Source organism: Culicoides brevitarsis, chromosome 2 (genome assembly GCF_036172545.1).
Source record: "Culicoides brevitarsis isolate CSIRO-B50_1 chromosome 2, AGI_CSIRO_Cbre_v1, whole genome shotgun sequence".
Taxonomy (NCBI): Eukaryota; Metazoa; Arthropoda; class Insecta; order Diptera; family Ceratopogonidae; genus Culicoides; species Culicoides brevitarsis.
The window spans coordinates 29,730,614-29,754,294 of record NC_087086.1 but is presented as its reverse complement, the minus strand read 5'-3'; the positions used below and the strand labels follow the sequence as shown (position 1 = coordinate 29,754,294).

Here is a 23,681-nt window from a genome sequence, read left to right as displayed (position 1 = left end):
GTGCAAAAATGCTACGAATTTAACATGGATAACAACGTTGAGTTGTAATGGATGATGAAACATAAGTTATTTCTGGTTAAATAAGTATAAGTTTTCAGTAAGCGTCGCATAAGAACCGTACGTGAGTTCCAAAATGTAAAACAAAACAAAGGTTATATTGAAGAATGGTCACAAATTAAAATATCATTATTTTTGAAAGCGTGTGGCAAATGTGATTTGAATTTTCAAAACCATTACTGTTTTTTAATGATACATAGTTATAAAAGTTTTATTGACGTCTGAACCTTATTCAAGTCTGATTCAATTGAAACCTGTTGGGCTCTAACTAAAGAAATTATTTAAGATTATCAAAATTACATGTAAAGTAGAAGGCTCTGACTCGATTCCAAATGTCTATGTTCAGATTTAGCGCGAAGTATTTTAATTTTTTCCTTTTAAAAATATCAATTCATATTTCAGTTTAAAAACAAAAAACCAATTATATCAATTAAATGTCTCTGTGAACAAAGAAATTAGTCAAACATTTTCATTCCAATAACAATTTGCTTCATACACGTGAAATTCATCTCTAAAGCTTTAATTTGCGTCAATAAATTGAGATCAATTCGTTTATTGTATAATTTATTTATTACGTCAATTAACATTAAGTCACAATATTGACTTCATATTTATACGACGTTTTAATCCTCTTATAGTATTTCTAAACAATCATTTTTATTGACACTTTTTATGATTCTTGCCTTGTTCTCTTTTAATTCTTAATCTTGACCAATGCCCAGCCACACCCAATACAATCATCCAGCAACCAGCTTATCAACTACTCTTCACAATAACGCGGTGCGATATAAAAGTATATGGCGCGCTATAAACCCTTTTTTATCATCGCATCATTTTCTCGAAACATAACAACAACCAGCAGTTTTGGTTCGCATCAACCACGACGCATAAAACGTTCATCATCAATCAGTCCAAATTATTACATAATAACAGCTACAACAACAACAACTCATCAATCGTAAAGTTTTTTAGTACCCATTTATAAAATGTATGCTACCGACCGCCGCGCTACGACGCAATAACGGAAGAAATATATTTTTGTTATTTTCTTGAGAGTAGGTATTGTGCGAGGGTTACCTTCGTGAACACAATACAACGAACATATTCTACATTTTTCTTTTCATTCTTTTCTCTTGTGCTTTTTTTGTTTTTTTTTTGTCTCGAACACAAAACCTTTTTTGTTGCTTCATGCGATGTGTGATGTTGTACGAAAAAGTGTTCGGCGTCGTCGTGCATTCAAAAATAGCACACGACGCAGTACAAAATGGATATTAAAGTTCGTGTCGTCGGGCAATGTCGTCAAAATTCGACGCGACGTCAAGCCCGTTGATTGGCTAACTGCTCCGCTTGGGGGTGTGGCTCGGCAGGCGGTTCGATTTTTCAAGTTTTCTCTTTAGCTGTATGAGTATGACGTACGACGACAGCGGCGGTCTGGCACACGAAACTCGTGCACATTATGTTTAGTCGAGTACGATTTCTCGTGGTGAATGGAAGCATCTTGTTACCGCTCCGGCCATAAAATCTGTGCTCTGTGTTAATTACAAAAAAAAAGTGAATTAGCGGAAAATTAATTAAAAATCGGAAAAAGTGAAAAATGAGTGTTTGTGGTGAAAAAAGTGTCAATTAATTTTGGAAGACGATTTTTTGCGATCACCAAAGGTATGTTTGAATTTTTTATATTTTTATTTTATTTTTTTTTTACTACGCTACAATAATAATAAAACACATACCGCTAGAGTAGCGTAAAAACACACATGATTCTCTCGTATACTCGTACAGCCTGTAGGCGTATGATACGTACTGCGACCCGAATTAATAATAACTTTTACGATCACTGCACGTTTCACGTATTATTAGATAGAGTGAAATTTGTTTGTATGTGCGTCGTTTCGTGGTCTCGTACAGAGAGCGTTGTTTGGTACAAAAGATGTCAGAAGAACACACATTTTCTCTTTTTTTTACTATCTTTTTTCCCGCAAAGCATTTCATCTGAGTGGTGAGTTGGTGAGTTTGCACGTTTGTGGTGATGTTGAATTTTCTTGGCGGTGAATTTTGGCAATAATCTCACCTCGTACGCTTGTTCGGAGTGAATGGATGTGCATAGAAATTCGTGAAAATTCGTCGGTGTCGATGTTAGCTTTGACTATCTCTTGCGCTGTACGTTCGTAGGGTCTCGTACAGAAAATACAAAACAAAAACTCGCGTCGTATAACATAAAAATAATAATAATCCATACACAAATTTTTTTATTACAATCACGATTCTACTTATTATATTTGATGATATTCATTATTATTATTGTTTGGTTGATTTTGTGAGGTTTTGTTCGTAAATTCGTGTTATATTCACTGAAAATCTCGATTTTTTTTCGTGTGTTATTTAGCTTTTGTAGAGCAAAAATATTACAGTTAGTGGTTCAGTTACTTTCAATTTAACTATTTTTTTAAACATTTTGTAACCTCGATTGAAAAAAACGAGCAAAAAGTCATGAAGCGACCTCGTGAGATCGCGATGGCGTGTTAGGTATATGTGTAAATTTTTGATAAGATATAGCAAGATCCGCAGATTTTAATTTGTAGATTAGACCAATTGGTTTTCGATTCTCGATTTGTTTTGTCTTATCTTGGCACAAAAAAAAACCTTCAAGGTACGTGACTTTTGGTGATAAGAATGATCTTTTTGAGTGATTGAGAGGTGTTTGGCTGTTTCTAGGTGAATGAAATATTTGATTTTTATAATTTTTTGCATGAATTTTTACTTTATTAAATATGGTTTTGATTTATTTTTGGGTCAAAATATGCTAAAACTTACCTTAAGTTTAAAATTTTATAAAAAAAATGTATAAAAATTTTATATAATTTTTTTTTTAAAATCCGTTTTGAGGTATTTGAACGAGTTTTTGATAACAAATAATCATAATAATTAAGCAAAAATGAAGAAACTCTTTTATGAAAACAAGGCATTATTTAAATCTAATTTTTTTTAGCTCCGTTAAAGCCTAAATTTGGGCTTTAAAAGGTTTTTTTGAGAAAGAAACTTACTTCAAAATACATTTTTTGACACACAAAAGGCTTTCAGAATGACAAAAGTTCAAACTTTTACAATATTTGTCCTAAAATAAAGTAAAATTTTTAACTTTTGTCATTCTAAAACACTTTTGTGTGTCAAAAAATGTATTTTGAATTAATTTTTTACAAAAATTTAATGAAAAAGAGCCTCTTTTAACATTTCTAGTCAATAAAAAATCTTCTTGTTGCATTTTTATCAAGTTAAAATCCTTTCGCAAATCAAAAATCACTCTAAAAATATTTTCTTCCTCAAAAAATTATATACCGCTCAAAATATTTCCTTCAACGAATGATCGAAAAACTCAAAACCGATAGCGAACCTATAATTTAATTCATATTTTAAGCGATTTCTTAATTTTTGCAACATTTTTTGTTTATGTCTCAGTCACGATCAACGCAAATTCATTCATAAATTTCTTCTTGTAGCCATTCAGTGGAAGATTTTGCTCTCACTTTACTTTTTTAAAACAACAAAAGTTAAACGAAACAACATCTTACCTCATATCAATCATCTGATAATTAAACTTTTTCTGCACCATCCGCTAATTGATGTTAATTTATCACCTTGAGTGACTCGTTGTTGAAAGTATATGAACTTTGATGATATGAAAGCAGTTGAAATGAGAGGTGATTAAACAGAGAGTCAAAGAGAAAATGGTAATTTATGATTTCTTGCACTTTGATTTGGACAGAATTTGATTGAAATTGAAGTTTTTGTGATTTCTTGCAAAATGGAAATTCGTCAAAAGGTGAAAATTTCTTTAGTTCTTGAGAATTTTAGTAGGAAATCAAAGAAAAAAATGTTCAAAAATTATTAATTTCATGAAAGTTTTAAGTTTTGACAAGCAAAACTTGTCTCATTAATACAAAAAAAAAAGTTTAATTTTGAACTGAAATGGATAAAATGACAAATTTCTTAGCTTTTCCTTGAGGTTTTAGCCATTTTTAAAGGAAAATTCAATATTTTTAATCCGTTAATGATCAAAAAATTTTGTTTTTTTAAATATTTTTTTTTTAATTTGAATAATTAATTGATGAAAACTGTCTGAAAATTCACTTAAAGTGTTAATTTTCTGAATAAAAATTTTTAATTTAGTTCAAAATTAAACTTTTTTTGTATTAATGAGACAAGTTTTGCTTGTCAAAACTTAAAACTTTCATGAAATCAATAATTTTTTAACATTTTTTCTTTGATTTCCTACTAAGATTGACATAAACTAAAGAAATTGTCACCTTTTAACGATTTTTCATTTTGCAAAAAATCAGAAAAACTTCAATTTCAATCAAATTCTGTCCAAATCAAATCACGTTTTGCCAGTTTCTGCTTCTCATCATAGAAGGACAGAAATGTCGCAAGTTGTTTCATTGTTTCCGCGACAATTTCCAGCTAAATCATTTAAATTGTTGTTCAATTACAACCACTTTTGTACACAAGCCAAACATAAAATAAGGAAGCCGATAAAAAATACTCTTTCGTCGTCGTTGTCGTCAAGTACAGCAATTACGCCTTATTTAGTGTTCTCTCCGTTTTGCTGCATTTTTACTGCATCACAATTGCAGTTACTGCACAGTGGCAAACATTTTATCATTCCTGATAAACATCATCTTACACGGGAGAACAAGTAACGACAACTGGACAACCGCGATGACGACCAACGAACTTTAATGCCATTGAAAGGTTTGTTCTTTCGCTTCTTTTTTCTTCGTTTTCGAGTCTTGATAATTTGAATTGAGAGAAAAAAAAAGAAAAGAATGAAGAAAAATTACACTACTTGTTATTATTATTATTCTGCTTTTTTCTCTTTATTCTTCGTTTCTTCGTTCGCGTCGTCTTTCGAGCATATTCACGTTGCTCTGCGATTGAAGTGAATTGTATTCCTCAATGCACGACGATAAAATGCGCATATTCTATGTTGCTATGCTTTTCGCTATCAATTGCAGTGTACGTTGAGTTTATTATCATCACATCACCATCATCAAACGGCGTTGTTGTTGCCGTTCCACAGAATTCAAACACAAGAATTAATCATGTAGGCATAACTTGTGTGAGACGCATACAGAGCTTTTATTTTTCAAACAAACATCGAAGAAAAAAAAAAACAAAAATGAATCGAAGGTTTCACGACATATTGTTGAACATTGTTCTGGCAGCAGTCGAGAAGCGAACGGAGAAGAGAACGGCGACGTGCAAGGAGAAGAACAAAAAAAAAGAAGAAGACGAACGACGAGTGTTTGTTTATTTTTCGATCTTCGTTCCTTCGTGCAACGTGCGCGTATTAGAATGTAATTTGTATGAACTATTTTTGGGCGATGCGAAGACATTAACACGAGAGACGACGACGTCCGTTGACGTTTGGTTTGATGATGAAGACACCTACGCAGTTGCCAGCAATAAATTAACATCAAGATAAATGGAGCACGTGGTATTGGTTTGATGTTTATTTGTGTTTTTTTTTTGAAGATTGTTTATTTTTGCTGGAAGGTGCTAAAAAGTTTTTGTTGGAGATTTTTGGTTATCAAAGCTTTGAAGGTGATTCTTCTCAAAAAAAAAAGTCAAAAAATGACAGAAAGGATTTTAGAAAATTGGTTTAACTTTTCGAATTTTGCTAAAAATCATAGACTTTGGGTCTTTACATGGGTTGTGAAAATTTAAAAAAAAAATGAAGAGCCTTATAAAAATGTCGATAAGACTCCATTTTTTTTTTAATTAAAATCTAATTAAATAGATTAGATTTTGAATCTAAAATTATCTAAATTTTTTTTATTGTAAATTTTGATCAAATAGCCCATATCACCCGATATCAGCATTTCATCGAAAAAAATGACATATCTTATGATTTTGTATTATTTAGGCCTAAAGTAGTCCAAAAAACCTAAATTTGAAATTCTAGAACGAACCAAAGTGTTTCTATGCATTTTTAGTGAGATCGGGTATGTCAAAAAGGTACTTGAATATACCCAAATGCACTAAAAATGTCTAAAATCCGTTTGGTTTGGTATAGAATTTAGGTTGGACTACTTTAGGCCTAATAATACAAAACCATCAAAAAATCTCATGCCATTTTTTCCGATGAAATGCTGATATCGGGTGATGTGAGATATAAATTTTACAAAAAAGCTTTAAAATATTCTTGAAAAATATTATTTTAGTAAGCATGTTGACATTTTTTAAAATCATTTTTGCGAAGAATCCATCTTGAGGTCTTCATTTTGAAGTCAAAAATTGAACTTTTTCAACCTTTAACCTTTTGCTTTTCAACCTACAAGCTCTTTTTAATATAAAAATGTCAAAATCAGATCTCAATTTGCTAAATTTTGAATTAAAAAGTTTTTTTTTGTGAAAAAAAGAGATGAAAATTTTAACACTTTTCAATTTTCTGAACCTTAAAACCTTCGATAAAGCCTCTAGAATGATAATTTTTCAATAAATTGACTTAAAAATCTCTTTATAGAATAAGTTTTCAAGATCTTTCTTGTTTGACAAGGTCAAAAAGTTCCTTTGATCTTATTTCGATATTATTTTGAGTCAAATAATTGCCCCTAAAAAGTAACCTGAAAACGTAAATGCTCGAAATTACTGAGAAAAAGGCTCTTCTGAAGACACTTTTTTTATAAAAATCAAAGATGGATGAAATATGTTGATCCATTAACTACAAAAATTAGAATTTTTTAGTTGAATATTGTTCGAATTTTCCAAAAATTATACAAAAAGCGTTCCATAAATAACGAAGTTTGGAATTTTTTCAACTATAATTTCTTATCAGGAACTTTTAACCTGATTTGCATTTCATAATTTTACGTAATTTTTTAACATGCGTCATACTTTTTTGTTTTATCGGCTAACTTCGAGGAAACGTAAAATTTTCTAATGACTCATAATTTCATATTCAGAAGCACTCATCTCATTATTTCATAATTTCCCGCAATCAATCAACATCGTGTCCATAATTACCGCATTTTTGGCTAAATTTATAATTTTCTCTTTTTTTTCTTCCAGCAGATATTAAGACAACTTTGTGGATATTCGAGCAGCAACTCACGAAACATTCGAAAAAAAAAATTATAATGAATCGCATCAATACTAATTATACGAACAACAACAACATCGTCAGCAAAACGATGGAAACCAATCAAGGCGGCAGCGCCCAGCAGACACGCAAACCGCGGCCAAAATTAAAGGCAATTAATAATTTCCTGATGTGCAGCGTGTGCAAGGGATACATCATCGATGCGACAGCGATATCAGATTGTTTGCATTCCTGTGAGTATTAAAAATCAATTTTTCACACTTTGACGCACATTCGTCCTTTTTCGCCGTTTTTCACACGGGGGCCAACGACAACCAGCTAAGAAGACAAAGTTTTATCAACTTTTGATACTTTATATTTTCTGTAAACTCGGAATTGAATGCCACATACAAATTGTTTATTCAGATGTCTTTAAACACGCCACTAGAGTAGCAACAGTAACGTCGTCGTCGGTAGTGACGCAAAAATTGCGCATGCGACACAAATACTCTTACGTGTGTTTTTCGCGATCGTTTCATGTATGCAATTACACGACATACAGTACACACACACATGCGACACTTCGGATTTTCAACATTTTTCGTTCGGATTTTACTTGTTTCGGAATGATAATGACAAATTTTTGAAGCGTACTGGCGAATGTTGCTTGAAAAAATCAAAACTTTGCTCGAGAAAATGCTCGTAAAGCGATTTCTGAAAGATTTTAGGCGATACTGTATTAAAATTTAGATTTGTTAAGGCCTTGAGAAACTTTCGTGGAAGACCAAATTAGTAAAAATGTCCTCAAAATACCTGAAAATTACAATTTTCTATTGAAGGTCTTCAATTCTGAGTAAATTTTTTAAGCAAACTTGAACTATTTAGCTCCAGAAAATGCTCGTAGGACAATTTATGGAAGATTTTAGATGTTTCTGTATTGAAATTTTTATTTTCTAAGGCCTTCAGAAACTTTTGTGGAAGAAAAAATTGGCGAAAATATCCTAAAAATACTTGAAAACCACAATTTTCTACTGAAGGTCTTCAAACCTGAGAAATTTTTTTAAACAAACTTGAAAAAAATAGTCCTAGAAAATGGTTTTCTGGAGTTTATTGATCCATTTTAGGCATTTTTGTATAAAAATTTTTATTTATAAGTTTATTGGCTTCCTTGTATAAAACACAAAAGTCTTTAAAATGGCCTCAAAATAACTTAAAAATCAATTTCCTTAAGAAAGTCATTCATTCTTAGTAATTATATGACGCAAATTTGTAGAAATTAGCAACTTTTGTGGCGTTTTAGGAACAATTAAAGGCATTTGTGTGAAAAAATTTAATTTACTCGGAGTTTCAGGAAACTTACGTGGAAAACTTAAATCCTTTAAATGTCTCGAAAGCAGTTTTCAATTCAAATTTTTTCTTGAAAAATGTCACTTTGGTCAATTTTTTGAAAATAACTTTTAAAATATTGCTCTTTAAGCATTTTTAAGCCCTCAGTAGTTTTTCTGGAACGCAAAACATTGAAAATTACTCAAAAACAAAATTTTCTCTTTACAGTCTGTCGCTCCTGCATCGTCAAACACTTTAGCGAACACACGTACTGCCCCAAATGCAACTTGCAAAATCTCTCCAAGGCCAGTTTGCGACCTGACGACATCATCAATGCCCTCGTGTACAAAGTCGTGCCCGGATTATTCGCATCCGAGGTGCAAAAGACGAAAAAATTCAACAAAATGAACAACATTCAGACACCGAGTGACGAGGAAACCGCCAATGCGGGTCAATCTGGCAAACAACATTTCTTCTCGCCCGACGAACCAATCAGGTAAATACTGAACGACAAACTTTCTTTGCGCGCTTGTTTAACTGCGACAAACAAACGTTGACTGAGATTTGTTATTTTTTTTTTATGATTTACATATGTCGGAATTTTATTTTGTGTGTTTAAGTTTATCGCAAAAGAGTTTTGTGTATGCACATTTAAAATTGACGCCTATAATATTATTCTATATTCTCCGGTTATATTTATTTATATACAATATTTTTTCCTTCTCTTATATTCCATCCTTCGTCGTCGTCGTCGTCGTTTTGCCGTTGCTGTGGAAAAAAATGATGATTGTTTGGTTTATGATACACAATAAAAAATAAAAAAAAACGTTATTAGCCTGTCACTCACCTACCATGCAGAATCATTAGTTGGGAGTGGAATAGCACCACCAATTAATTATTTACAATGCCCAGCGGCAGTCACCGTGCATCATTTAAAGCGATTTGTTTCGGCCAAGTACGGCATCAATGTGGACCGCGATGTGAATATTGAAATTATATGCGAAGACAGAGTATTGACGGAAGAGTTTACGTTGATGGATGTGGCATATTGTTTCAATTGGACAAGGGTAAGTACATACACACGTTCAAGCGCTCGTATGAGTCACGTGCATGCTCTTGTTTCATCTCTTTTATTGTTGTTATATTATTGATGCCGAAACTTTTTGACTGACGTTTTTTATATTTACCACCATTTTAATGAGCTGCTAACGACTTTTCGATATAAAATGGAGCAAATCTGCCTCTTTGTTATGATTTTGCGAGAGATTCGCATAATTTTTTAAAATACTTTTTACAATTTTCTTTACTTAAAATCAACTTTCAAAAACTTTTTGTAATTATATTTAAAGAAATATGAAAAAATTTTGACTTTAAAAAAATCCGATTTGGAATTCTTGCAAAATTTATGCAATTTTCTCGCAAAATCACGACAAAATAAAATTAAAAAAAACATTTTTTTTAACGACAATCAAATTTTTGTTCCTCGCGTCAAAATTAGGCTGCGCCCTTGCAACTCATGTACCGCATTTTCCTTCAACCGACCAACAATGACGAGCAACAAGGACAAAATGCCAAAGACATTGCCTTACCCGTTGACTACAACAATAAGTCGCATTATGACAGCCGTAAGCAAACAACTGATAAAAGTGATTTTTCAAACAATGCCGAGAATCGCTATACAAACACGATGAACGACAGTCGAAACAATCACGGCAGTAGCAATGGCAGAAGCTACGCGACAAATGACGTGACAAAAGCGGCAGACGATTCCCAGTTCCTAGTTCCCTCGACGGATTTCAAGCGACTCCGAAGTTATGGGTGTGCGAGTTCCGGAACGAATCTTAGTTCACCGCCGAAAGATTCGGCAACAAAGAAACAAACTAACGTTAGTACGAACAACAAAAGTGGAACCGTCACGCATGAGGTAGCAAAACAATCTGAATACAACAACAAAACGTCGTCTTTACCGACGCAACAAACAGTGGCATCATCTACGACAGCAACAACAAATTCTGTTGTTACAACATCGCCCAAACAATCAGCCGGCGATGAAAAGTCAAAAGCCAAAGAAACGGGACAAAGTGCAAAGAAAGAAGCAAAAAATCAAAATAATCCGACAAAAGATGAGCTGAAATTCCGTATTGACGTTGACAAGAAATGTTACACTAACACAAAGAAAAGTTCCTCGTCGCCAAAGAGCTCGTCGTCTGAAAACAAACCTGAGATCCCCAAATTGAGGATAGAATTACCGACGATCAAGTCAAAGGACAAAGGCGATTCCAAAACTGAAGGTACAATGCCAAAACTTATCTTGAAGCTCCCTTCTCCGATTGAAAAGAGACCGAGTCCAAATGCGAATGTCGACGTTAAGGAATACGCGAAAAATATTGGATTATTGCCCGTTTCTGAGCTACAAGAACGTAAAAAACGCGAAAGTGATAGAAGCTCTGATGAATTATCTCACAAAAAGCGTAAAAAGGCGAAACATTCCAAAGAGCCAAATAGTAAGAAACGCAAAATTCATGCCGAGGTTTCGTCTCTAACATTAGACGATGAAGTCAAGTTGAAAGTAAAGATCAGTAAGCCACCATCCAAGCATGAAAAACGTCATTCAGAACAAAGCCAGAAATCGAATGAGCATCATCAATCAAACAAAAGCCCAAGCAAAGTCGATACAAATACAGACAAAACACCACCAACTAGTTCAATTTTACGCACTGTGAGGCATAAACCACAAGCACCGCAAGCAATGGTTTTCATCCCGAACATGGACAAAAACATTCCTGAGGAGCAAGATAGCATCTCGGATATCGTAAAACGTGTACAACAACCGAATAAATCGCCGGTTCAATCTCCAAAACCGCCTCAAACGCCGCCAAAAATTAATAGTCCCGTACAACAAATTCAGCAACAACAGCATCGTGCAAGTCCCTTACAAAAAGCGGCGTCTCCTATTCATGCGAATCAGAATCAAAGACAAGAACAGAAACAACAACAACAACAGAATAAAGTGCAATCTCAGTTACAACAACAAAACAAACCGCAAAATCCCATGCAAAAGTCTATGAGTCCCATGGAAGCTTTCCAAATGTTCCAAAAGGCACAACAGTTACAAGCTGCGGCAGCTAATCAAATGGTTCTCATGCCTCCATTCAATCAAGCCTCCTTATTTGATATTCGAATGCAAAGAATGAGCTCGCCAAGTAATGCTGGAAGAGCTTTCAGTCCTCGACCAACAAGCACAAGTCCTTTATCGCTCTCAATGCCGCCAACATCTCTCCCACAAAACCGACCAAAATCCTTCGAATTGCCAACTTTGTTCCCCAATAAACAACCAACGCACGGCATGAAACGCCCAGCTGGCTCTGATACTCCCATGCCGATGCCCAAGACACCGCGTCACATCATGGACGACCAAAAGAGTGTTCGTAAGAACGTTTATGCCCCCATGATGCCTCCAATGAAGCCTGAACCTCGTCCCGTCATGAGCAAACCTCCTACTCCCAAATCTCCGCCAACAACGCCTCAGCAACAAAAAGGCAATGAACAACAACAAAAGAAACCGTTGCCACGCTTGATTGCTCCATCATCAATTAGCGTGACACGCGTTGGCGAATCCTCTCAAGTACCTGCTCCACAGTCGAATCGTCCCGCCGTGGAAATCCTCAAAATTCCATCAACCGTACCTGCAATCGACCAAAAACAATCCGCAAAGCCCGCACAAAAGACCACAAGACCACCACCGGGCACAATTCCCTTGTTTAAGATACAAAAGTCACTTCAAATGGGTAAGGCAATTGCTACAGCGGCTTCCGGTAAGCCACGTGCCGAAGGAGATAAGGCACTGGATTTGTCATTATCGCCAACTGGAGGTGCAAGCAGCAAGAAAATTGATCAAGTAATCGACTTAACGGATAGCAGCGAGACAACTAACGCAAAGAAACAACCGGAAGAACGACAAAAACCAACATCAGCTACAAGTAACAATAGTACAGCAGCTCCCAAAAGCACTAATGGTACCAATAAACCTGCGAAACCCATGATGCCTGGACTTACTGCACTTCATCCCAAAAATCAAGAAATGTTAAAGAATCGTGGATTAATGCGACAACAAAACTTGTCAGTGAGAAATGTTCCAAATCCCTCAATCTTAGCGTTTAGAAATCAGGGACAATTACCGTCATTAGCGAAAGTTGGAGCTAACAATCCCTCGTCAAAATTAAACGAAAAAGTGCAACAATTGCACAACATGAAGGAACAACAGCGACAACGCATCGCACCCGAAGACTAGAATTAACTTGATATTGCCTCGAAGGTACGTAAAAATATAAATCTAGAGCTACTGTCAAATAAATAAAATTAAAAATGTCATTAAAACAATACTAATATGATGATGACTTGACTACAGATACGCTGCAGGGCATTAAAAAATTGTATAGAACTACGGATAAAGTGACCCTTTTTACTTACTTTTCGTACGCAATGTACACCGACACCTTCTCTATACAAAACATTTTTGATGATGATGAAGGAAACGAATACAATAAAATGAACAGTTTAGTCCCTTTTTAAGCACATGCACGGAAGAACTACACATGAGAGAGATATAAAAAAGCATAAATCTCCCCTTAAATATTTCTTCTGTCTTTATTCTCGTTACAAACGTTTTAAATGTTCTCTTCTGCTTTTGCACCAACCTGTGCCCGTTTGCGTCGACATGAAAATGCAAATTTTATTGCAAAAATGTATTTTTAAACAACGCACGTAGCCGTAGGTCCATACCTCGAATGTCGAATCTACTAGTTGAAAAGCAACGAGCACGCTTCTGTCACATTCGATAGCGATGCATTGCTCATACAAATGAACAACTAACTTTTATGATGCATTTAAAACATCTTTATTCCATTTATGGAGGTTGTTTTAAAAATTTTTAAATAAACCATCGAAACATTTGAATGCATCATCATCGTCAACGTTTTCTTATCAAAACGAAGCATCGCCGTAACAAATATTTTTATCGATAAAGCAAAATCTTGTTTGTAGAAAAAATTGAAAAAAAAACTTGATAAAGAAAACGAGTTTCGTTGTTCAAGATTTATATTTATAAATAATATAATGAAGGAAGGAAAAGAAAAAAATTATATTGTTAAACAGGCACAACGTTAATAACAAGTCGTAAAATTTTATCCAATCGCAAATGTGTTTGAATGTGAAGCAAATTGTTAAGAGCACTTACGCTAATGAATTTAGAGCAAATTTCTGCATAACGAGCTTCTGGAAAGAATCAACGGAATGTCGTTGTTTTTTTTAATGACTCATTTTTTACAACTTTTGATTCAATTTTAGCTTGAAATGGGCTGAAAATTGTAGTTTCTGAGTAAAAATATTTAAATAAGGTTTCAATTCAAAAGTTTTTCATCAAAATTTCTTAAAATTCTTAAATTTTTATTCAGAAACTGAACTTTAGAGACTAAATTTATTCTACAAAACCCTAAAGAGGCCTTCGAATAGAAATTTTTGGGACGTAAAACTCACTTTTTTACATTAGGAGACTTTAATTGTCAAAAATTGAAAAAAAGAAACATAATTTTCAAATAAAATACTATCTTTTGTCAAAAAAAAAAATGGTTAAGCTTGGATTAAAAAATCATAAATAAACAAAAAGTCTTCCAAATTTATTAAAATTAAACTATTTTAATTTTTTTCATTAAAAAAAAAATTCAAAATTTTCAAAAATTTTTTTTTATTTAAAAAAAAAATAATTTAATTTTAAATTAATTAATTTTAAAATTATTTTAAAATTTTAATTTTTTTTTTCTTTAAAAAATAAAAATTTAAGAATCGTTTTGAGCTTTGAGATAAAGTTAATCTTTTGAGTAAAAAATGGCCAAAAGCTATTCAATATTGTAAACTTCTTGACAATTAAAGTCTCCTAATATAAAAAAGTGAGTTTTACTGCCCAAAAATTTCTATTCCAAAACCTCTTCAGGGTTTTGTAGAATAAATTTAATTTCTAAATTTCAATTTTTGAATTAAAATTTAAAAAGTTTAAGTGAATTTTGATGAAAATCAGAAAATTCTTAAGCATGAAGTATCAGTAAAAGTGTAAAAATCTTTCAGAAAGTTTATTATTTCTGCAAAAAATACACATTTTAAGGCTTTTTATGACAAGTTTGATAGAAATCTGAACAAGTTATGCCCAAGATTGGTCATTATCGTTAAGAAAACAGCCTTAAAACTCTTAAAAATCTCAATTCGAGAAAATTTAAAGTAGTTTATTTCACTAATTTCTGTTAAAATGTTCATTAAAAGTCCTGAAAATATCAAAATCCAACAAAAAACCAACTTTTCGACTAAAAATTATTTTATCATTCCACAAAAAATGCACTTCTGCGTCACTTCCTCAAACAATATCCAACTTTTGTGCGATAAAAGACACTCAATTGTGTATGTTTTGTTACAAAAAATTTATACATATTTATTTTAACTAAATACAACTGCACGTAATATTTTATTGCTTCACATGGAATGCGCTTGAAACAGTTTTAAAAACAAATTCTTGAAATTCATAACAAGCTACTTTGACAATGTCTGGCATTCTCGTGTTAATTATGAGTGCATGTTTTCTGTGTTTGAGAGAGAAAAAAAATACGCGTTTTAACGACATTAACAGTGATAATCATCACTCAACTTCCGTCAATGCCAACACGAAAAAAAAATTAGAAAGGACATACTGAGATTTTCTGTCCCCCCGTTACCTAATGATGTGACAAAAGGATCGTATCACACCTCATTAAATTTCCATTTATTGTTAAACTCGACTCAAATATTCATGCGAAAAAGCCGAACGAGCGTCACTTCGGGAATTTCGTAGAGAAAAAAAGTTGGAACTGCGCATGACAAAGACTCTGGAGAAAATTTTATCGAGTTTCCCCGTGATAACAACGACGCCGGCTGTGTGGAATGAGAAAATATATTCAAATTATTTGTCAATATGCAAAGAGACACAAAAGAAAATTGAATTAATTAGAGAGATTTTCCGATAACGACCGGAAAAAACAGCTGAAAGTGATGCTTAGAAATGATTTTTAGGTAAAAATTTAAATTTTTTTTTATTTAAAAAATTTTTTAAAAATAATTTTAAATTTTTTTAATTTTTTTGGATTTAATTATTTTTTAATTTTATTAATTTTTCAATTTTTTTATTTTTAAAAAAATTTTTTAAAATAATTTTCAATTTTTATTAATTTTTTTGAATTTAAAATTTTTTTTAAAAATAATTTTTTAATTTTTACCACAAAATTTGCCAATAAAAATCATTTCAAATTAACTCGATGATGATAAAAAAAATGAAACAACATTTTTTTTCATGAAATTTGACACCAAAATTGCCTACATGGCATGATATTCAGTTTCGTCAAGCACACTAAGCCACCAGCTTGTTCATAAATTAAGTATTTTATAACTGCTGGATTACCGCAAATGTTTAGATTTGCTCATACAATAATATTTACTTTTCCTCTGTGACTCTTCAGTGTCTCTGGCTTGGCATAAAAATATCGTATTATCATCATTTTTATTGCTGTTATTATTAAAGTTGACTTGTGGTATAGCTCTGTGGTGAGGATTAAGTCACAAAGCCTGCTTAAGAGAAGAAAAAAAATCAGGTCAATTTTTGCTGAGATTTTTTCTCCATTTCACTAAAATTTAAAAAAACCTCTCACTTTTTCTAACAAAATTTATGATGGACAAACAAAAAACTGAAAGGTTGACCTCCCGCATTGTTCAAGTTTTTTTGAAATGAATTCACGTGGCTACAAAAAAAAAAACTAACAAAAAGCAGAAAAGAAAAAAAAATTAATGAAAAAAGGTTTTTTAGCCATTTTGAAATCAATATTCACCCAAAAGCGAAGCCGAGTTCGAATAAAAATGAATAAATGAATGAGATCATTTCTGTTTGATATTTTCTGTGTTTTTATTTTGTGTGTTTGTTTCTTATTTTCAATGAACTCGAACGCAACGCACTCGTTTATCGTCGTCGTCGTCCAAAGTGCAATACGAACTCGTCGCGTCGTCGTCGTCGCATAGAAACTGAAAATGTTTGCGTGCGGATGATTGTCGGTTATATGTTATTTTATTTTTATTTATTATTTATGACAATGGATAAATGTACAACAACATATTTTTTTTTCTTTCATGAATGTGAATACCATACAAATGTATGATTAATGAAAATAAAATATGAAATTTAAATACAAAATTGTGTGGTGACAACAACATTTCTGGTATTTCATTTATATTGCTTTTGTTTGTTAATAATAATGTTGTCGGTTTTCTTATCTCTCCTCTGTCTCTCTGAAATGTTGTTGAATGTATTTAGTGATAAAGAAGGAGATATCTGAAGAGAAAGAAAGAAAAAAATCATGAGACAAGGACGTTAATTAAAATTCTGGTCATTCTTTTCAATTTACTGAAATGTTTTATTTTTACTCAATCGATGTCAATTGATTCAACACAACGTGCACTGACTACTATTTTATTTGTGGAATCAATTAAATATTTTAACACCACATATTTCTGTCAACAGAGGTGGTTTTAAAATGAATTTGGAATGAAAACAAGTTGGTTTTTTGGTCAAATGTTGGGATTGTTTGACGAGGTTTTACATTTAATTTTACTTCGAAGTTTATCTATTAAATTATTTTTAATGTTTTTGGATGATAAAATGAATAGTTTTAATTTTTAATGGTCTTCAAAAGTTTGATTTTTTTAAATTTTTCGTGAAATTTCAAGAAATTAAGCTTAAAAATAATTGGAGACCAAATTTATGAAAATTTTTCATTTCGTAAATTAAAAATTTAGAATCTATAGACCTTTTTCTGGACAATAAGTCAATAGAAAACGTCAAATTTTAAAAAATCTTCGAAAATTTCAACATTTTAAATCCCTAGATGGTTTCAAAATACATTTTTGAATCAAAAAAAAGTTCAAAAACCTCTTAAAAGAGTCCAAAAAAATCCAAAGATTAAAAATTTTTAAGACAATTTTTTTGGAGACTCTTTCAATAGTCTTTCAAAGGTATAAAATACAAGATTTTTAAGCTAATTTATCAATAAATCGAAATTTTTTGATAAAATTTTTAAGATTTTTAAGCTTCAGAAATTTTTTTTTTTTGAACTCAGAAGCAAAATTTGTCATGCTACCACTTGACTTTCAATTAAAATAGAAAATTCTATTATTAAAAAAATTAAGTCATAAATTTTTCAATTTTAACACTTCACAAAATTGAACAATTTTTTACTTTTTGAAAAAAATTATGGAAAAAGTTTATTTTTTCCCGGGAGCCAAACTCATTTCCCAAAATTATTGTAACCCCAAGATATTGAAAAAAAAAACATAAATTAAGTCAATTTTATACATTTTTTAAGTAATTCTACAAATTAAAAATTTTCAATTTTTTTTTTAAATTCAAAATTTCTTTATGATTTTTGTAAATTTTCCGGGACCGACTTTTAGGAAATAATTTTAGACTAATCTATAGAATTTTTTCCCATTAGGTTGCGAAAAATAGCAAAACAGAGAACATTTGAACAAAAATTATCTCAAGAAGCTTCGTTTAAAGTATTTCAAACTTTCATAAATCTCCCATTTAGGGTTTTCTAATTCATAATTCATCAAAAAATTTCCTTTAAAAAGACTTTTCTCTAAAAATATTACCCAAATGGACTCAAAACCTAATTTTTAGTATCAATCCTTCATACCTTTCAACACTAATATCCCACTTTAAAACACCTGTTAACCCGACTCGGCATCATTTTATTGCAAAAAACGTTCCATCATCATCATCATATTGTACTCGTAAATTAAAACATCAGTCACTTCACTAGCCTTTCAAAAAAAAAAAAAAACTAAATAAAAAAAAATAAATTACACAACAAAAAAAATTGTAAATAAAAGTTTCGTACTGTATTCGTTGTTAATAAAATATAACTCTCTTGTTGTAATATCAGCAAAAAATCAAGTTGAATGAATTTAGAAGTAACAAAAAATAATAACATTAAAGCTCTTTTTTTCCATCAACATCATATTTACAACTAGGTAACAACAAAAAAAGCACATAACTGTTGTAGTCATTATATTCGTGAAATACAAAAAAAAATATCAACGTACAATACCTCTTTCATCTCTCCAACAACACAAATTATACTTCACTTTACTACTTATTTTGAAAGCATATTTGTAGTTGCTCGGCTCTATTTCACTCATTCATTCATTCTTCACTCGTTGTGTATTTATTCAATATGTGTATATATTAAATAATTGTATGAAAAAAAAAATAAAATAAAACATCATCATCATAATGTATAAAAATAAATAAAATTGTGTCTACTTGTTTTTTTTTCTCTCTATATATATATTTGATATTTTAGTAAATTATAAAATTTAAATTAAAAAAAAAAAAATAATGAAAAATGTACCTAAATAACTAGTAGCAATTAGAACGATTCCCAATGAAATCTCGTACATACTCAGAAAAAAAAATCATGAGTAGGAAATAAAATGAAGATAATAATAATTTAAAAAAAAAAACATATAAATGTGTAATAATATAATAAAAACAAAAGATACTATTATTAGAGTGGTCATTGTTTGTATATTTATAAATAAAATATTTTCCTTTCTTCTTTCTCGTCGAACGTTGTCGTCGTTGTGGTTGCTGATGCTCTCAGCAGTGCACAAATGATGATGAACGAGCGAAAATAAAATACAAAAACACACATTACGCTACTTAGCTACCGTACATTGTCGTCGTCTATGCTAGTAGAAGTATAGTAGAAGTTTAATTATTGCAATATTATTATGATAAGTCTATGAAAAAGTAAAATATTATATTATTTATTACAAAAACTAATTTATGTCAATATATTACGCTATATGAGTATAAATTGTGTTAGAAATTTTATTATAAAAATAGAAATTAATGCAAAATTGTGTAAATTTAATTTAAATAAAATATATTGGAAAATTATATCAAATCGTATAAATTTTGTTTTATTTTTATTCTTTATTGTTCGATTGTTGTTTTGTTATTTATTGCTATTGAACGCATTTGTCGTCGTCGTCAGTCGTGGTTGTCAAGGAAGTTGAGCTTGTTATTGTTTGTGAGTATTTTTATTGTTATACAAAATAATGCGTCTAATAATGAGAAGGAGGAAACCATCAAGGTAAGTGATTGATTAACAAGAAACAAATGGAGATTGATTGAATGTTTAATGAAGTTTTTTTTATGGAAAGGTGAGATTGAATTGAATAAATAGTTTCAGAATTTAATTGAAAAATTACTTTACGTCTTGTCTCTTGTCCGAAGATTCGAGACTGTCCTCATGTTGAGCAAAGGCGGTCCACGAATTGTCGCCATCTGGTTCGTTGATTCGCAAGATCTTTCAAATCTCCGAGGTTAGTTAGTTGCCACTCACCAGGTGTTTTAAAGGCGAATTCTTCTGTGGGATCTTTGTGGGTTGTATACAAGGGCCCTGTTGCATACTTTCTCGGGATCTTTGCGAAGGGTATGCCCGATCCAACCGAATTTTCCAAATTTCTTTTTATTAATTAATTAATTATTAATTTATATTTATATATAAGATGTTTTAATATATTTTTTCTAATCAATAAATTAAAAAAAAAATAATTTTCTATCTAAGATAAAAAAAAATCTTATTTTTTTTACGATTATTTTCTTTGATTTTTTTGTGAGGCAGAAACATTTCTAATTCAAAACAAAAAAAAAAAGTTTAAAAATTTGTAAAAAAAATTTTGAAAATTCATCAGAAAATGAAAAAATTTCTTATTTGTAATAGTTTGTTGATATTTTTTTGACGAATTGGTCAGAATAAAATTTAAATAAAATTATTTAAAATAAAATAATAAATTAATCAATAAATTTTAATAAAAAAAATAAAATTTTCCAAAAAACTGCTCTTCCTGTTGTAATGTATCAAAAAATTTTATCTTTAACCTTTTCGATTAATTAATTTGACAAAAATTATAAAGACAAAAGTTCTTAAAACTCAAAGATATTCATAAAAAAAGTTTTTTTAGTGATAATTAGGCTCATTCAGATTTTCTTGAATACATTTTGCATAAAAAACTAAGATTATACCAATTTTTAAAAAAGAAACGATTCGTTTAAATAAACATTGAATCAAAAACTTTTCATTTAAAACCCTTTAACAACTATACAAAAAATATCGATTTCTAATGAATTATTTATAAATGGGATGACTAGCTTTTAATTTTGTCAGTGAAAGGGTGCTTGAAGTATTTTTTGTTCGATGTTCTTTGTAATAAAGTTTCATTTTTTTTTATTTGAATGACAATTCTTAGTCAAATTTAACTTTTTTTTTCAATACATTTTGTAGTAAAATTCATTTGAATATATTTTTTTCAACAATGAAACTTATTAAAGTCCCTTTCACACAATTTTTTTTTTATAAAAAGAATCATAAGGAACGATATTATTAAATTAAGTTTTCTTGCACATAAAAGAAATTTATTTAATTGGCAAAAGTTTTTTATCTTTCCTTTCCTTTCCTTTTGCTCAAAGTTTGCTCTTGATGATATCATATCGAAATAAAAAAGAAATTGTAAGAATAGTGAAAGGAATTATAGTGAAAAGCCACAGAATTGGTTGAGATATCCAATTTATAACATATAAGAATACTTAGAAGTTACTCTTGAATTTCTTCTTTGTATGTTTTAATAAGCATATTTGAGCTTTAAAAAGTGATACAAGAATTCATAGATTTGATATTTTCATTTTTGTTGAAAATTTTATGACCTCTTTTTGCTACATAAGAATCAAAAGTAAGAAAAAATGTAAAAAAATAATATTTCGAGGTATATTTTAGGAATCATATCAAACAAATTTGTTCTCAAAACAGTAATTTGATGCAAAATTCATCAAAATAATTTTATCGATGAAACCTTTAAAAAGTCTCGTTTTTGTCAATATTTGATTGTTTGTTTAATGTAAGAAAATATTTTATCGATAATTAAATTCTTCATTGGGCACGAATAGGACATAGTTTAAAATAGAAAGAAAAATAATTTAAAATAACAAAAAGTAAAACACAAGCTTAAATTTGAAAAATAGTGAATTTTCATATTTTGGTAAAAAATTATTAGTTTCCAAAAAAACATGAATTCGTTGAGATTTTGCTTGATTTGGATTAATTAGAAAATATTTTAGGTTTTATTTTGAAAAAATGGGCTTAAAAATGCATCTTCAACTGCTTATGGGATCCAAAAGAATAAATCCAAAAAAAGAAATATTCAAGCGCTTCAAATTTTTTGATCTGTTTTTTTTTAACTTGCTTAACTATTTTCACAAATTTCCATTCAAATTTGAACTAATTTTTACGCCGTAAATGGATGGTACCTTATGAGATCTAAAAAAATAAATAAATTTTAAATCACATGAAAAAGATCTAAAGTACAAAAAATTAAACAAAATTCACATTTTAAACGATTTTCTGAACAATTTCTTCTGTAAAATAGTTCTTAAACTCGGTCACAAAAGTCTCATGTTCTGATTTTACGCAATCATTGACCTATTTAATGATTTCTTTTGATGTCAAAAATTCCTTTCCAACCGATATTAAAAATAAAACTGACCTTTTGTGAAGAAAAAAAGCTTCTCCTTATAATTCATTTTTAACAAAAAATTGGAAATTTATGAAACTTTTCTCCACATGACTTAACTTCACATATTTATTGCTGCCCAGAGAGATGCAATCTCGCTCTCTTCCTTCTGGTATTTATTTAAAAACGAAACAAAACTTTCCTTTTATGCGAAAAACAATTTATCCATGTACTCTCCTAGGCATCCAATAACTTTTCATGTCATTCCTTTCCGTTCGGATGCAATCATTTATCGTGTGTTGGTCAAGACTTTGTCTTTTGTGCAGCGGAGGAAAAGTTTGCTGCCATCCGATAACATGTGAAAGTTGACCTTTCAACCTATTTCTCTCTGTGCAGTGAAATATTTGCTGCTGGTGCTTCCTCTCGGTCTGCAAGACTTTTTCGTTTGATTTACTGCAAATTAGTTTTAAAACAATTTTTTTCTTCTTCTCTCACAATTTTTCTTTTTTCGTTCCTTCGTTCGTTCAATGTCTCGAAAAAAAAAATAATCAAAAAACCAACTGTTAACAGTTAAATCGTTAAAAAAATACCAAAATTACCTTAAATGCGGGTTTCGTTAATGAATTGTTGTCCATAAAAAAAGCAGCTTTTGTCGAAGTGGCCATTTTGTTCGATGAAGCATTGCTTGCCACCTGTCTATTTGTTGGCGTTGTTCACTTCAATTTTCTGCAGGATGTTGCTTTTAATAGCTTTTTGATTTGCAAATATGACTTGCATTTAATTAAATACACGCAAGACGCAAAAATTGTCTTTCCAATCAAAAATCAGAATGATTTGCATCTAATCATGACTTGGAGATTTACTCAAGATTTACTCGTCGAACCAAGAAACTACCTTTTTGCAAGATTTCAAGTGGCAATATGAACGAAAAGTAATAAAATACGGAACAATTGGAGAGATAAATCACAATTAAAGAAGTCACCCTAACGATTTTTGTGTGAAAACGACCCAAAAACTTTATTTTTCTATTAAATTAAGGTGAATTTGAGACAAAATTGACCGATTTTAGGGATTTATCACTTAATAAAATGGGAAAAGTTGTCTGAGGAGTGAGATTAAATGTTTTTTATTTGTCGTTATTCGTAAAAAATGTGCAAAAATAAATAATAGCAAAAGAAATTTGATAATCTTAACGAAATTTAATCGAATTTTTGGTTTGCAAGGTAATTTTTCGTAAAATTTTTATCAAAAAAGGTCTTTATGATGAAAAATTATTTTAAAAAATTAAATTTTATTTATTTTTAATCCGATTTTTTTAATGAAAATATAAAATTATCTCATTGATTTTTTTTTAATTTCTTAATTTTCTTAGTTCATGCTCTAAAAAGGCTTCTAAGGTTATAAATTGCGCTTAGAATCAACAAAATCATATTTTTTGTGAAGTTTTTAATTAAAAATTAAATTAAATTTTTAAAGAAATTTTAAGTAAAATTAAGAATTCTATATTATTTTTTATTTTAATTAAAATTAAAATTAAAAAAAATATATTTAAAAAAATATTTAAAAAAATATAAAAAAAAAT

At 30.4% G+C, this 23,681-nt stretch overlaps 1 protein-coding gene across 2 annotated transcripts; it reads left to right on the top strand.

Moving 5' to 3' along the window:
• The first annotated feature begins 1,575 nt into the window (after positions 1-1,575).
• Positions 1,576-13,569, top strand: LOC134830834 (protein suppressor 2 of zeste-like). 2 transcript variants are annotated; one of them, XM_063844423.1, is made up of 5 exons: positions 1,576-1,716; positions 7,126-7,386; positions 8,687-8,954; positions 9,294-9,525; positions 9,957-13,569. In XM_063844423.1, the coding sequence occupies exons 2-5, from the start codon at positions 7,191-7,193 to the stop codon at positions 12,747-12,749; spliced, it is 3,489 nt and encodes a 1,162-aa protein (XP_063700493.1). In that variant the 5' UTR covers positions 1,576-1,716; positions 7,126-7,190; the 3' UTR covers positions 12,750-13,569. The 2 variants fall into 2 exon arrangements, with proteins under 2 accessions (XP_063700493.1, XP_063700494.1); XM_063844424.1 differs by having other exon boundaries at positions 7,123-7,386.
• Positions 13,570-23,681: the final 10,112 nt, after the last annotated feature.

Coding starts and splice junctions, on each gene's coding strand:
- LOC134830834 (XM_063844423.1), top strand. CDS start 7,191: ATGAATCGCATCAATACTAATTATACGAACAACAACAACATCGTCAGC. Junction 7,387..8,686: donor ATCAGATTGTTTGCATTCCT/GTGAGTATTAAA, acceptor TTCTCTTTACAG/TCTGTCGCTCCTGCATCGTC. Junction 8,955..9,293: donor TCGCCCGACGAACCAATCAG/GTAAATACTGAA, acceptor AAACGTTATTAG/CCTGTCACTCACCTACCATG.